Source organism: Humulus lupulus, chromosome 9 (assembly GCF_963169125.1).
Source record: "Humulus lupulus chromosome 9, drHumLupu1.1, whole genome shotgun sequence".
In the NCBI taxonomy this organism is placed as follows: Eukaryota; Viridiplantae; Streptophyta; class Magnoliopsida; order Rosales; family Cannabaceae; genus Humulus; species Humulus lupulus.
The window spans coordinates 163,586,328-163,600,399 of NC_084801.1; the positions used below are offsets into that span (position 1 = coordinate 163,586,328).

Genomic DNA, 14,072 nt, shown 5'->3' on the forward strand with positions numbered 1-14,072 from the left:
AATGCACCCCAAAAATTGCTCAAACTCATGGCCTTTGTACTACTAAGATGATACTAAGAGTTATACATACTTAGTTTTGAAAGTAAAATTCTCTGGAAAAGTCCAGGAAATGCACACCAGATACCATCTGTACCATCTAACTCAAGTGGCTTTCCAATCTTTTCAACCAATATGCAAGCATTCTGAATAATTTTCTCCCCAGTTTATGTAAGCACTCCAGCCATTTCCATATAGTACCATATTGCTCTTGTATAAGACCAAGAAAATCACTAGCAAAAAGTATATATATTTTGTAGTTGGGAAACAAAGAAAATCGCTAAAACTCCCTTACTCATGACATATCCATAAAAGGAATTAAGAATGCATTTTCGAGTGAGTTGTAAAGAATGACATATCCGATGTAGCTGGCGTTAGAAATTGATTTAAAGTGAGGAGTTTTTTTTTTTTTTACCCTAAACTCCTAAGTAGTGTTTTTAAGGGTAGAATGAGAAATGTGACTAATAACTCGAATAATATTGAGCTAAATAGAATTATTAGCTAAGTTTGAGCATTAGAAAGAGTGAGTTAGAGTTTTTAGCACCAATTACACCTTTTCTTAAACGAACTGTACTAAAGGAATGTTATAATACAAATGAAGAATACATCAAAAGTCTTGAAAGCTTACCCCAGAACCATTGCATAAAACTTTATGAATCATCTTAAGATTGGGTGTCATGTGCAATGCTTCCCATATTCTTATGTGAGAGATTACATTCACCAAGAAAATGACATAGAGCGATGATGATTGCTTCAGAGCCTCATCCTTAAACTCTTTTGATGCCTTGACTTTGAACTGAGTGGTATTTACACCCCCATTGGTACCAACCAGAGATAGAAAAGTCCATGACATGCCTACTCTTTGTAAATCACTAACATTTGCTGGTTTACCATTTGCTAGAACAAAAATGTCACCAGGAAAAGTCTTGTAAGATTCCTTGCCACCATTACTAAAGTTGTTTATCCAAGAATTAACTCGAACTTGGTATATATTTTTCCCATTTGGTTTAGCTTCTTCGAAAGACTTTACTTCAGCAAAAGGTGCTCGATGTATCATTTCCATACTTGAGTGCAATTTTGCTCGAGTTTCTTCCAATATAGGGTTGACATAAGACCTCAAATAATGCTCAACTGATTGAAATGATGCAGGAAGCTTTTCCACCTAAAAAAATGAAGACTTAGTTTATGAATTCAACAGATTCCGGCAAGTCTATAGCTATTGCTAACGCTAATTTTTCAGTAGTCGAAATGAGTATTATATCACAAGAAACATGTTGTAAATGATATTATTAAAATCCACACATGCACACAAAAGAAGTTTTGAGGATAATGACACCATTAATAATCCAATTTGACACAACTTAAACGAAAGGTAGGGAAAGAGATCTAGCATGCTTAAAATTATATAGGGAACGGTAAGAAGGAAAACAAAAACAAACAGCAATGGAAAACTTTATTTATATAATTCTGAACTATAGTGAAAAACATTGAAAAATCTTATAATAAACATAATTTGATGTTTACACTGTATACACATACACACAAATAAAATTAAAAGGATTTTTTATTTTTCCCTCCTTTTTTGAAGATTTAGGCAGACTCACCTACCTGATTGTAGCAGTATAGATGAACAGTGAAGACAAATAGTCAAAAACCCACTCAACCAAATTGTCAAAATCTCAATTCTCATCATAACTAATTGAAAGGTAAGAGAACTAAATGGAAAAAAAAACAAAAAAAATCAAAACCGAACCTTGTTGGTGAAAAGGCTATGATTGAAAACATCATTAAGAGACCAAGAAATTATAGTGTCAGTAAAACCATCATCATCAGAAGCAGCAACAGCAACAGCAACACTAGTTTTCTTCTTATCCTGAGATGTTGAAGAAGCAACAAAGCTAGCTTTCTTCCTATTTTGTGATCGTGAAGAGGAAGCAACAGCAGCAGCTTTCTCCTTATTTTGAATTGGTTGAGAAGAAGAAGAAGCAGCAATAGCTTTTGTAACGTCCCTAAGGTAGGGTACGTCTGCCACATACTCGTAATTCTAGGGTTTACGAGTATGTAAGGCACTTGACCAAAAGAATTAAATAAAATGATACGAAGAAATACAGAAAAATTTAAAACTTTTATATAAACTTATTAGAAGAAATTATTACACGTATGAATACTTTAAATTTAAGGCAGCCATATGAAAACTCTAAACCATTATTGCATTGCTACTGAGTCCGTGCTCCACAAGTTGCTCAACAGCTAAAGCCACACCTGGAAAAATGTTGGAAAATAACATAATGAGCTAACGCTCAGTAAGCAAATCTCATGCATACACATACACATGAATGTCGTGAGTTTGTAGTGCACATATACTAATATGCTGACTTATATACTTATGCATTTCATTTATTGCTCATGCACTTTCAAACTTTACTTTTATGCTCTTTCTTTTAGTTTCACATTTTTATGGGCCCAATATCACTTGTGCACACTGTTTGATTCAGCCAATGCCTGCAGGGCTTGTTACACATATCATATAGAATCCCATGGGTTCTCCTCCGGCTAGCCATCATCTCAGCTAGGCTCATCATAACACTCATTTCATCGTTGCCATAGCTGCCATACTTATTACACATATGGAGGAGAAAGACGGAAACATGGCAAACATATCTGAATGGTCAACTCTGACCTAGCCCACACTAGTGGGCAACCACTATAAGTCTTATAGACTTCCGTCTTCTTTACTGAACTTACTTGATTGCTTCATCAAAACAGTGGCACCCTTTTTAAACATCTTACTATCACTTTGCTTAAGCCTTGTGTCATTAGAATGTTTAACTTTACATAAGACTTTTCAAGACATTTCATAACTTTTCTTATATTCATATGCATGGTCTTATATCACATAATAATGTATCACATAACTGTACATGCCATGCATACATGCTGATGCTGAAATGCCAATGTTCGTGTTCATGACTCATGTTAATGGTATTCAATCAAGGCATTGTATCACATCTCATATAACTCAAAACATCTTTAGTCATAATACATGAAGCTTTGGGTTGGTGGCGTTGTTATACCTTAACGTAGAGCTATGGCTCAGGTCTAAGGTTTCCAGCCTAAAAACTTAAACGCTTCATATATCATAACATATAACAAATCATGAACATAGAGTAATCCACATATCCATCAACATAAGAACACATACTTGCACATAATTCATATCATTCTTAACCAAATAAGACATCTTTCACATATCACAGAATTCATCAATTACATATCACACAACACCCTTATGGTGTTCATATAACCATTCTTCACATACTTATCATATGCATCATCATCATACCATACTTAACTCATCAGATGTACACAATCAATGTAGTCATGCATCTTACACTTAAGCACAAAAGGTGAGATTTACTTACCTTAGGTCCTTAGCTTATTTTAAAATTCCTCACCAAGAGTCAATCAATCAAATCCATACAAATCCTATTCAAGGCACATCATTTATTAAATTCTATCAAAATCATAAATATACACTATTGATAGTGTATATTAATAATACCAGAAACTATATAAATGATAATAATAAATTATTATCAACGTAATGCAAATAACTCTTCATATAAAACCATGCTTTAAACCTTGCTCATAAGATAATGTACCCTTATGATAATAATAATAATAATCCCAACAAAAATAATAATTATCGTCTATAATTAAACTTATTTCGATATTAATAACAAAATACTTCAATAGCAATACGTATATGGATGTATATATTCAAATAGTCATTTTATAAAAGAAATCATATTCTTAACATAAAGTTGTAATAATCAATATAATGATAATAATATAAATATAAATATTTATATTATTATTAATTAGTCATAATATCAATTCCAGTGATATAATAAATATACTTTCTCCAAACTTCATTGGTCTTACAAATATCAATAACTGTAAGAAACTAATATTTGATATTATTTTAATATTCAAATATTAATATACAATAATAATAGTTAGATAATAGGTTTACTATAAATCATACTTTTCATATATATATATATATATGAATCTGTATTCTTGATTTACTTAACAAAATAATAACAATAATAATTAAAATTACTTAATCATAATAATTTCCATATTAATATAAAATCAATTAAATATGTATTTTTATACTTTATTTAATATCTAATATTTTCTAGAAAATTAGACAGCACAACGGCTATAAAGTGGACAATTCCAAAATCAAAACCTGTATCAAAAATATATATAATCCCAGACAGCCAGTAAATTACAGAAAATATTCCATATATCAATAATATATAATTATATACTATAAATACACATAATAACAATTACTCTAATCAATCACAATTAAATCACAATATATAGGTTAAAGAAATTATACCAAAATGATCGGGTTCCACAATAAGTCAAACGATGATTTTCTGAGACTCAAAACGTACTTCGGAACCTCGAACACTAAGTTTCGACCGTCGGTCTACGGTGGATCGCGGTGGCTCGTGGTGGGCCCACCACCCAACTATGGTAGATGTAGGAACAAGTTATTGGGTTTTGAAGCCCACAACACGAGGAGCACGATGGTGGTGACGGATTGGCAAACGGATGCCCGAGGTGGCCGAATCGCAACTTTGAAGTCGCGGGGTGGCCGAACTTAAATCGAGTGGTTGAGGCGTTTAATCGGCGAGTGAGCTCTAGATTCCCGCGTGGGTCGATAGTTCGGAGGCCTCTGAATCCAACGGTCCGGCGCGTGGCTAAAAATGGTGGCCGGAAAGTACTCCTGCGTCGTCGGCAACAGTAATACGCAGAGGAGAGAGAGAGAGAGAGAGAGAGAGAGAGGGAGAGAGAGAGAGGTTTTCTGAGGAGAGAGAGAGAGAGGGGGGCTCGGGTAAAATGAAAGGCTGAAGCCTTTTATTTTATTTTATTTTATTTATTTATTTATTTATTTATTTATTTTTAAAAATTACACTTGGACCCAAAATACTAAAATTCTTTTCAAATAAGCCCTTTAGCCAAACTTTCTTAATTTTTATAAAAATCCCCAATTAAAATTATATGACATTTGGGTCCAATACTTGACTACTCAAGTTTCTCTTTCTTTAATCTCATTAAAAACATAAAATCATATTTTAAACACTATTTTTCCATTACTATTTCTTAAATTTGTAAAGTTGTACATTTTATGTATTAAAACTCTGATTTATTATAAATAAATGTATTATGAAAATGTTGGATATTACAGCTTTCTTCTTCTTTCTATTTTGAGATGGTGAAGAAGATTCTACTTTCATCTTTAGTCTATCACTTGCATTGACTTGAATAGTAGTAGTAGTAGAAGAACTAGTACTAAAAACTATCCTACAAGTAGGTATTTTTCAAGTTATATTAAAAAATTTGTTTCTGAAATTTTTTAAGAACCATATTACCTGTTTAGATTCTGTAAATAGATTTATGTAGGTGAGGCCTAGTTGAGTAAAGTTGAATGTATAAACATTTTAAATGTTTGTTAGCATTTCAATAAAGAATAGTTTGAGGGGGAAAAAAAGTGAGCATTCTCTAGAAAATCGTAAGGATGAATACCAATTTTTAAAAGAAAAAAATTTGCAAATCGAAATGAAGAGAAACAAATTGAATGTCAAGTAGAAAATCATACCAGATTTGAGTAAAGGATTTGAAAGGCATTATAGAAGGTCTGATTTGTCCATCAATATGGTCAGATACATGGTGGGATGAGATTTTGGACCATAAAAGTCTATTGCTTTTTGCTAGTTCCTTCCAGCAACAGATGCATACTACTTGCCCCGTACGAGAGTGTTGCCTTCACATTTACCAAAGTTACTTTTCTTGTGACCTGTCTCTATAAACTTCAAACTACAATCCCTCTAGTAGCAGGCTAGCTAAATATAAGCATATGCAGCCTCTTGTTTGTCTAATTCTCCTAGTGATTCATCATTAGCTAGCCTTGTAAAATAAAGATTGAACTTCTAAATTGGGCAATGAGTTTCAAAATAAAGAAATTGAAATTCTGAAAAGCTCATTGACTTGTAAAAGGGCACGCAAAGTTGAGTGGCTAAAAAGTTAAGCGATTAATATGAGATAGCGTTTTTAAACCTTTATGCTTTATAGGTTGTGTTTTAGATTTTTAGCCAAGTGTTTTTCATTTTAAGTTTTGTAGTTTACATTTTGAAGAGTTGTAGTTTAGATTTTAAGCGTTGCAGTTTACATTTTAACAGGACATGATTTGGACTTTAAGTCTTGTAGTTTAAATTTTAAGCATTATTTTAAATTTAAACCACTAAGCTTTAAATTTAAACAATAAGGCTTAAAATTTAAACCACTTGCCTTAAAATTTAAACCGCAAGCCTTAAATGACTTAAAATATGATCAACTAAACTTAAATGGCATCAAAATTTAATCCCCAAGGTTTAAGTTTTAATCCTTTAGGCTTACATCATAAAAATACTCTTTTAATCTATATATTGTAATGTGTGTATCTAATACAAAATCTTTATAATTTTAAAACAAATGGCTTAAAATTTAAACCACAATTTATAAATTTGAACCATAAGGCTTAAATGGCATCAAATTTAAACTACAATATATAAATTTTTATCCATTTAGGCTTAAATTATAGATCAAGTATATTTAAACCTCTAGTTTTGAAATTTTAACCACTAAGCTTTAAATTTAAACCACAAGGCTTAAAATTTAAACCACTTTCCTTAAGCACATATCTTTTATAATGCCTATAAAGCGTGACATACACATTTACTAAGATCCTAATGCACACGATGACTCTTCTCAAGTGCATTTGTCTGGCATGTAGGTATACCAATAAAATTTTTCTTTCATCCATATTTAATTAATAAAGCTAACAAACACAAAATATGTTTAATTAGTAGAGATACAACCTAGCTAATTGAAAAGATAATTAGATTCAATATTGATCAGTTATGAATACCTTATACGTTTTGATTGTCCAAAGTACTTATGTACTTGTTTCTTGGCCTCGAAAATCATTAACTACCAAAAACAAAAATTAAAAGCATTAGCACGTTAATGCAGAACTTAGTTAATAAAAGCTTATGCAAATATCTCAAGCAATAAAGAAAGAAAACAAAGAATTGCATTTTTCTCTTGTTTCTGCAATTGTGTACAGTCTCTTTGAGTTTTTCTTTGTCAAGAAATTGAAGTATGAAAAACACAAGCTAGTTCTCCTCTTTACATTGACCTATTCTAGTCTTACTAATAAAAAGCTCTGCAGTAAAAGAACAAAATAAAAAACTAAAGAGAACCATGTTTGAAATTTAAGCTATCACAGCTTTTAATATATGCAAAAGACATCTTGGAATCAACAGTTACTAAACCAAAATCATAAATTAATAAACAAATACTAAACAAAAACTGTCATCTCAAGACAAATTTAAGTGTCAAGAGACAACATTACGAAAAGACTATTATAACATATTTAACTATAGCTTAAAATATGAACCACTCAACTTAAATGACATTAAAATTTAATTCCCAAGGGTTAAGTTTTAATCCTTTAAGTCTCAAGAGATGATGCGTTCAACAAACAAGTTCTAAACAGGAAGAAGTGAGGTCAAAAGCAAGGAATGATCATCCTTTCTTCTTCATAATTGACAGAATAAAGAATAAAATAGCTCAGCCAATCAAAATAAAGAATATAGCCAACTAGATTCAAGGTTTAAAATACAAAAAATATCATATTAAACTAAAGTCGCTAGTTTTTAATTCTTTCCTAATTTTTTCTGTTCTCCTTTGGTATACACATAGGACAGTTTTATAATTATGGTTCCTGCCATAAGCTGTTGAGTGCACATATCCTTTTCTGTTGCTTGCACTGCTTCTACTGCTTGCCCAATCACTCTTGCAGCTGCAGTTTACCAGAGAACATGAACTACAGTTCTTCATATACTGCCCGAGCTTCTTTTTGAGCCTTTTAACTTCTTTAACAACCTCAGATGCTACTTTCAACTCTCTAGTAGAAGATTTTGACTCAGAGTTTTGTCCCACCAACAATCTGTCTGTTGGTTCCTTAAAATTTGCAAACATTAGTAGATTAGTAATTTTTTTTTTGGTAGTGATGGAGGGGTTTGGGGTGAGGCTTTTTAGACTAGATTAGTAGGTATTGCACATATGGAGGTGGAGATTACACAAGTCATTTTCCAACTTCTATTTTCAACTTTAGGTGGGAAACAAACATAATAAAATGCCTGATGACACTTTCAACTCCTCATTTTATTCAGTCCTTGTTTTGCTCATGTCAGAAGTGGACATTTATTGTCATCCATGTTTGACTGTTAATGCCTCTATGGAATGGAATCTCTACCTAGCCACACACTCTATCTCCTTCTGCTTCTTGCTTTGCCAGTGTAAAAAAAAACTCTCCCAATCTCATGAAAAATAAAATAAAACCCCTAAAAACCCTTCCCTCAATACTGTCTAATAGATGGAGCCATACTTGAATGAAATCAACAGAATAAGAAGAAGAAAATGAAAAGGGAGAGGCATATATTAAGTTATTAGAACAAATATTAATACTGTACTTAACTTGATTGTTCAGTTGTTAGTGATCATGCTCATGATTTGGTGGTTAATCTCCACGACAAGATAGAGACTTCATTTTGGATGTTTTGTTATTCCAATATTTGTATTGGATACACATTTTCTTTTGAACTCTATTATTTGCTTTTGAATACACAGTAAAATTAATTCTAAGTCTTTGACCATAAATGTTGTTTTTTTTTTATTACCTTTCGAGATTGAATGGTCAAGTTGAGGTCTTGAAAAATATGAACATTTTGTCTATGAATACTTGTTTCTTACTTTTCATTTGTTCAAGTACTTTTATTATGCAAAATAAAGAAAAATTGAGTAGCTCAAATCACTGTATGTCCTTCTATATGTGCTTTAATTTTGATATTTTTCTACTAGCAAATTTTTTATTATTGTTTATGTTTCATGGCATCTGTTTTGATTGAGCATTATTTATTCAGAAATGTTAGATACATATTTATTATTATTGTTATTTTTTTATTAATTGTTTCTTTTTGTTTATGCATATTTCAGAAATGTCTTCCAAATCTTCAATTAACACAGATAAGAAATCATTATCAATTGTTCATCCAAAATCAAACGAAATGTTTCAAGTAAGTATTTTTTTTGGTTTTTTACGTATTTAAAAGTTTTATCATCTGTAAATTTATCTATTTTTTTAAAAAAAATTGTTGCTATTAATACTTCTTTCTATAATTAACATATGTTTTTCATTTTCATTTATTTGTGCAGTATTTAAACGAAGATAAATTACTTTTTGTGCATTCCAATATTCGAGCTCAATGCTATTGGAGTGATATTGGATGCATACAAAGTTTTTCTCAGTAATGAAGAAGTACAACAGCTAAAACAATCTTGCCTTGGGTTCATTCTAGATTTGGATCCATTACTTGAACCATCGCATATGATATTGCATTATCTTCTTCTACATGAGGATGGCAGCTCTAATGGGAATGAGCTTCATCTAAATTTTGGAGGTAACAAAACAAAATTTGGCATTGAAGAATTTGGAATTATAACAAGTTTAAATTGCAATGAAATTCATGTTGACATGGGGGTTAGCAATGATAATAATCGATTACTTGTTAAATATTTCGGTGGAAAATCATCAATATCTAGAAATGAGTTGAAAGATTTCGTTAAATCTAGAAAGATAGATATTGATGCTGAGGATGCTGTGAAATTAGTGAAAGTATATATTGTGGAAAATATATTAGGTAGTAAAAGAGGAGATAGGTTAGTAGACAATTTTGTCTTGAGTTTAGTAGATGATGTTCAAAAGTTTGAGGCATATCCTTGGGGTCGCCGTTCTTTTAACGAAACTATAAAATATCTCACAAGCGCCCTAGATTCATCAAAGACAGGATATGAGCTATGTGGCTTCCCTATAGCCTTCCAAGTTTGGGGTTTTAAGGTTATTCCTTTGTTGGCCTCATCGTTTGCAATTCATGTTGGTTCAAAGTTCCCCAGAATTTTGAACTGGAAGACAGGGAAGAAGAGTTGTCATTTAAAGACAATTTGGAATAAAGTTTTTAAAAAATCAAAGGTAAAAAATTTGTTTTTATTTCTTATTGTTTTTAACTTTCTCTCTTATTTTTTAGAATTGTTGTATTAATTTTTTTATTTTGTTTTATGTATAGGTTTATGCTCCTTTAAACTTTTCTAATGATGAAAGAAATTCATTTCATCATGCTATGCTTTGTGTCTCTTCAACTTCTAAAAGAGGGAGAGAAGAAGATTATCATAATTCAAAAACCAAAAAGACAAAAAGTTATAGTTCAAGTAGTTCTAATGAAGAAATTATTTCTTTGTTGAAGGTTCGTTTTTTTTTTGTCTAGTTTGCATTTTGAAAATATGTTGTTTGCAATTTCTTATATATTTTAGTTTTTTCTATGTTATTTATTATATATTTTTGCCCTTCTTAGGAAATGAAAGAAGATAATATTTCTATGTTTAAGGTTCGTTTTTTATTGTTTCCAACTTTTGTCCTTGTTTTTGTTTTTTGTCTAGTTTGCATTTTGAAAATATGTTGTTTACAATTTCTTATATATTTTAGTTTTTTCTGTGTTGTTCATTATATATTTTTGCCCTTCTAATTTTTTTCAGAAAATGAAAGAAGAAAATATTTATTTGTTGAAGGTTTGTTTTTTACTGTTTCCAGCTTATGTATTTGTTTTTGTTTTTTTGTATAGTTTGCATTTTCAAAATATGTTGTTTACAATTCCTTATATATTTTAGTTTTTCCTGTGTTGTTCATTATATATTTTTGCCCTTCTAATTTTTTTCAGAAAATGAAAAAAGAAAATATTTGTTTGTTGAAGGTTCGTTTTTTACTGTTTCCAGCTTATGTCTTTGTTTTTGTTTTTTGTATAGTTTTCATTTTGAAAATATGTTCTTTACAATTCTTTATATATTTTAGTTTTTTATGTCTTGTTCATTATATATTTTTGCCCTTCTAATTTTTTTTTCAGGAAATCAAAGAAGATCATATTGTAATGAAAAAAGATATTGCTGATATGAAAACAAAGATGAATGACATTGAGGACGGAATGAAACGTTTCTTTGATTTTATGGAGGTTTTTATGAAGAAACATGATGCAAAGAAGGAAGTTCCTGGTGAAGGGCAAGGAGAAGGAGAAGAGGAGAAGGTGAAGAACAAAGATCAGAAGTCTTCTTCTCAAGAGGAGAAATTCTTATTTGAAGATGATTAGCATCAAAGTATGAATGACTTCAACACTGTAGAATGTGTTGCTCCTTTAGCAATTATCCCGGTATGATTTTTAATCTATCTTTGAATTGAAAAACCTTTTATTATTTTGTGTTTTATCTTTTTACAAAATGTTTGCTTATTTTTCTTAAGTTGTCTGTCTAATTCTTATTTTTAGGTTTCCAATGTCGAACCAATACAAAATGATCTTGAAGAATTTTCAACAAATAAATTTGATATTGGCCATGACAAAGATTTTGAGACCACTCCAACTTTTAATATTTTATCCCAATCATCAAATGACAATCACGAGGTTAAGAAAAAATACTCAAGAAAGAAAAGGGAAAGGAAACCAAGTAAATTTGTTTCTTCTCCATATACTCATAATTTGTCAGCAATTGTTTTTGGGTTGTCCAATGAATGAAGAAAAAAGAAAGAACATTTCGTTGGACGATTTCCTTTCGAGAGCGAATTTGATGATATGCCTTCAACGGAGTTGGAAGAAAGATTCATGTCATGGTACAAGCTTGGCCTTAAGAAGTATAGGTAAATTGGTTTACTTATTGAGTATTTACGTTAATTATATTGTTTTATATATGAATACCATTGGTTTTTGTTTTGTTTTTTTTAGGTCTAAAAAAGAACCCTTCCATCAATTTTATGCAACAATGCCTGGGTTTGTATATGGCGATCAATATATTAATTATAAGAAGTGGTTCTATGATCTATATGACAAGAATGGCCTCCTTGATGATAGTGTAAGATTAATTTTTTTTTTATCCTGTTTTATACTTTATGAAAATTTGTATTCTTTTTTATACTTTTTATGATTTTTCTTGTCCTTTGTTTTTTCTTATTGCAGCATATTTCAATATCACTTTATTATTTGAGAAGGAAGGCTATTTGTCATACTTGCTTGCCTTCATTTCAAAACTGTACTACATCGGACTATATTTTTGATGCATTTCTTAGGCAAGTAACGGTTAGTGAAGAAGAAATAGAAAATTATAATTGGAATAAGGAAGTGATTATAATAGATAGAATATTTGGCAAATCAATGCCGTGTGGGAAGTCATGGTTAGAAGTCGATTTTGTATATCTGCCATTTTTGATTTTAGGTGAAACTCACCTAAATCATTGGTGCTTAGGTGTTCTTGACATTGATAAAAGAAAAATCTGTATTTATGATTCTTAGTACCAAGATGGTGAAGAAAGCGTAAGAAATCATGTAAAGAAATATTGCCAACTTCTTCCGTATATTTTCGACTTCTTACGTTTCCATGAAAAAAGAAAAGGATATACTTCAGGTTGTGAGGAGTTCGAGTATTCATGGGTACAATGTCCATTTCAAGTTAATATGTAAGTTTTAAATTATAAATTACTTTTATTAATTGTGGTTTTTATTTATTATTAAAAATCTTCTGATATGATTTTATTTTTTATGTTTGCAGGACTGATTGTGGGATTTATCTCATAAAGTTCGTTGAATTACTGATGGCAGGGAAATCAGTTTTTGAAATTGGACCAGATAATGCATTTTCTATGCGGAAGAAAATGGCAATAGAATTGTGGATTCATGGTAACGTCAAGCACATGAATGAAGGATATGAAACTCCCACTAATGATGTATGCATACATTAATTATAGAAATGCACCATTGGTTTTAATTTCAAAGATTATAGATTTTAGAGTTTTTTATTTTGCTAAAACTTAGAGCTTTGTAATTTCAAAATGTAAATAAACAAAACAAAAAATTCTTATAGTAATTCAATGGAAATTTTTGCCTATTTATCTTTCATTGAAAAGTATAATTGCTGTTTATTAATTGTTTCTGAAAAAATATAATTATCTATTATAATTAAAGTATAATGTTTGAAATTTAAACCACTTGACAAAAAGTGTTGAACCACACGGCTAAATGGCATCAAATTTTGAAGCACAAGGCTAAATGACATCAAATTTAATCCAAGATTTATAATTTTTTATCAATTAAGTTCCTTTTGTAATCCACGTATCTTTTAACCCCAATGTTTTTCATTTAAACCCCCAAGCTTTAAGTTTAAACCACTTTGCCTAAAAATGTTGAAACACAAGGCTACATGGCTTCAAATTTTGAACCATAATTTATAAAAAAAAAAAATTCCATTAAGCTCTAATTATAATTCAAGTCTATTTTAAATCACAATGTCTTAAATTTAAACCATTAAGCTTTAAATTGAAACCCCTAAGCTTTAAATTTAAACCACTTGCCTAAATATTTAAACCGCAAGCCTTAAATGACTTAAACTATGAACCATTAATCTTAAATAGCAATTAAAATTTAATCCACAGGGTTTAAGTTTTAATCCTTTAGGCTTAAATCATAATAATCATAATCTAATTAACAGTTTCATTCAAAGTTTAAATCCTTAGCCTTTAAATTTAAGAAAATAGGCTTAAATTTTAATCCAAGTTTATTTATTTGTCAAAAATTTAAAGCTCATGTTCTGATTGGCAATGAAAAAAAAAATTATATTAATAGAAGTTATATGCTCTGTGCGCCGCGACCCTAATAAAATAGTGTCGCGACGCGCAGAGAAAACAAGATCCAATCTGTCTTTTTTCCCTGGGCACCGCGGCTCTGATGTTTCATAGTGTCTGTGCGCCGCGGCGCAACCCCTAAGCTTTAAACCACAATATTTTCAATTTAAACCAATAAGTTTTAAATTTAAACCCCTAAGCT

General features: G+C 30.4%; 1 protein-coding gene across 1 annotated transcript; it reads right to left on the reverse strand.

The window, feature by feature from the left end:
- LOC133800254 (uncharacterized) lies at nt 1–8,139 on the reverse strand. The gene is made up of 5 exons (XM_062238208.1): nt 7,972–8,139; nt 7,025–7,086; nt 5,304–5,421; nt 1,790–1,990; nt 1–1,198 (listed from the first exon to the last, which is right to left on the reverse strand). Exons 1-5 carry the CDS (start codon nt 8,137–8,139, stop codon nt 644–646), a joined length of 1,104 nt encoding a protein of 367 aa, XP_062094192.1. The 3' UTR covers nt 1–643.
- Between the last annotated feature and the right edge of the window lie 5,933 nt (nt 8,140–14,072).

Excerpts from the sequence above, each read along its gene's own strand:
- LOC133800254 (XM_062238208.1), bottom strand. The coding sequence starts at position 8,139 with ATGTTTGCAAATTTTAAGGAACCAACAGACAGATTGTTGGTGGGACAA. Across the intron at positions 5,422-7,024 it reads GGACAATCAAAACGTATAAG|GATAGTTTTTAGTACTAGTT; the intron begins GTATTCATAACT and ends ACCTACTTGTAG. Across the intron at positions 1,199-1,789 it reads ATAGCCTTTTCACCAACAAG|GTGGAAAAGCTTCCTGCATC; the intron begins GTTCGGTTTTGA and ends TCATTTTTTTAG.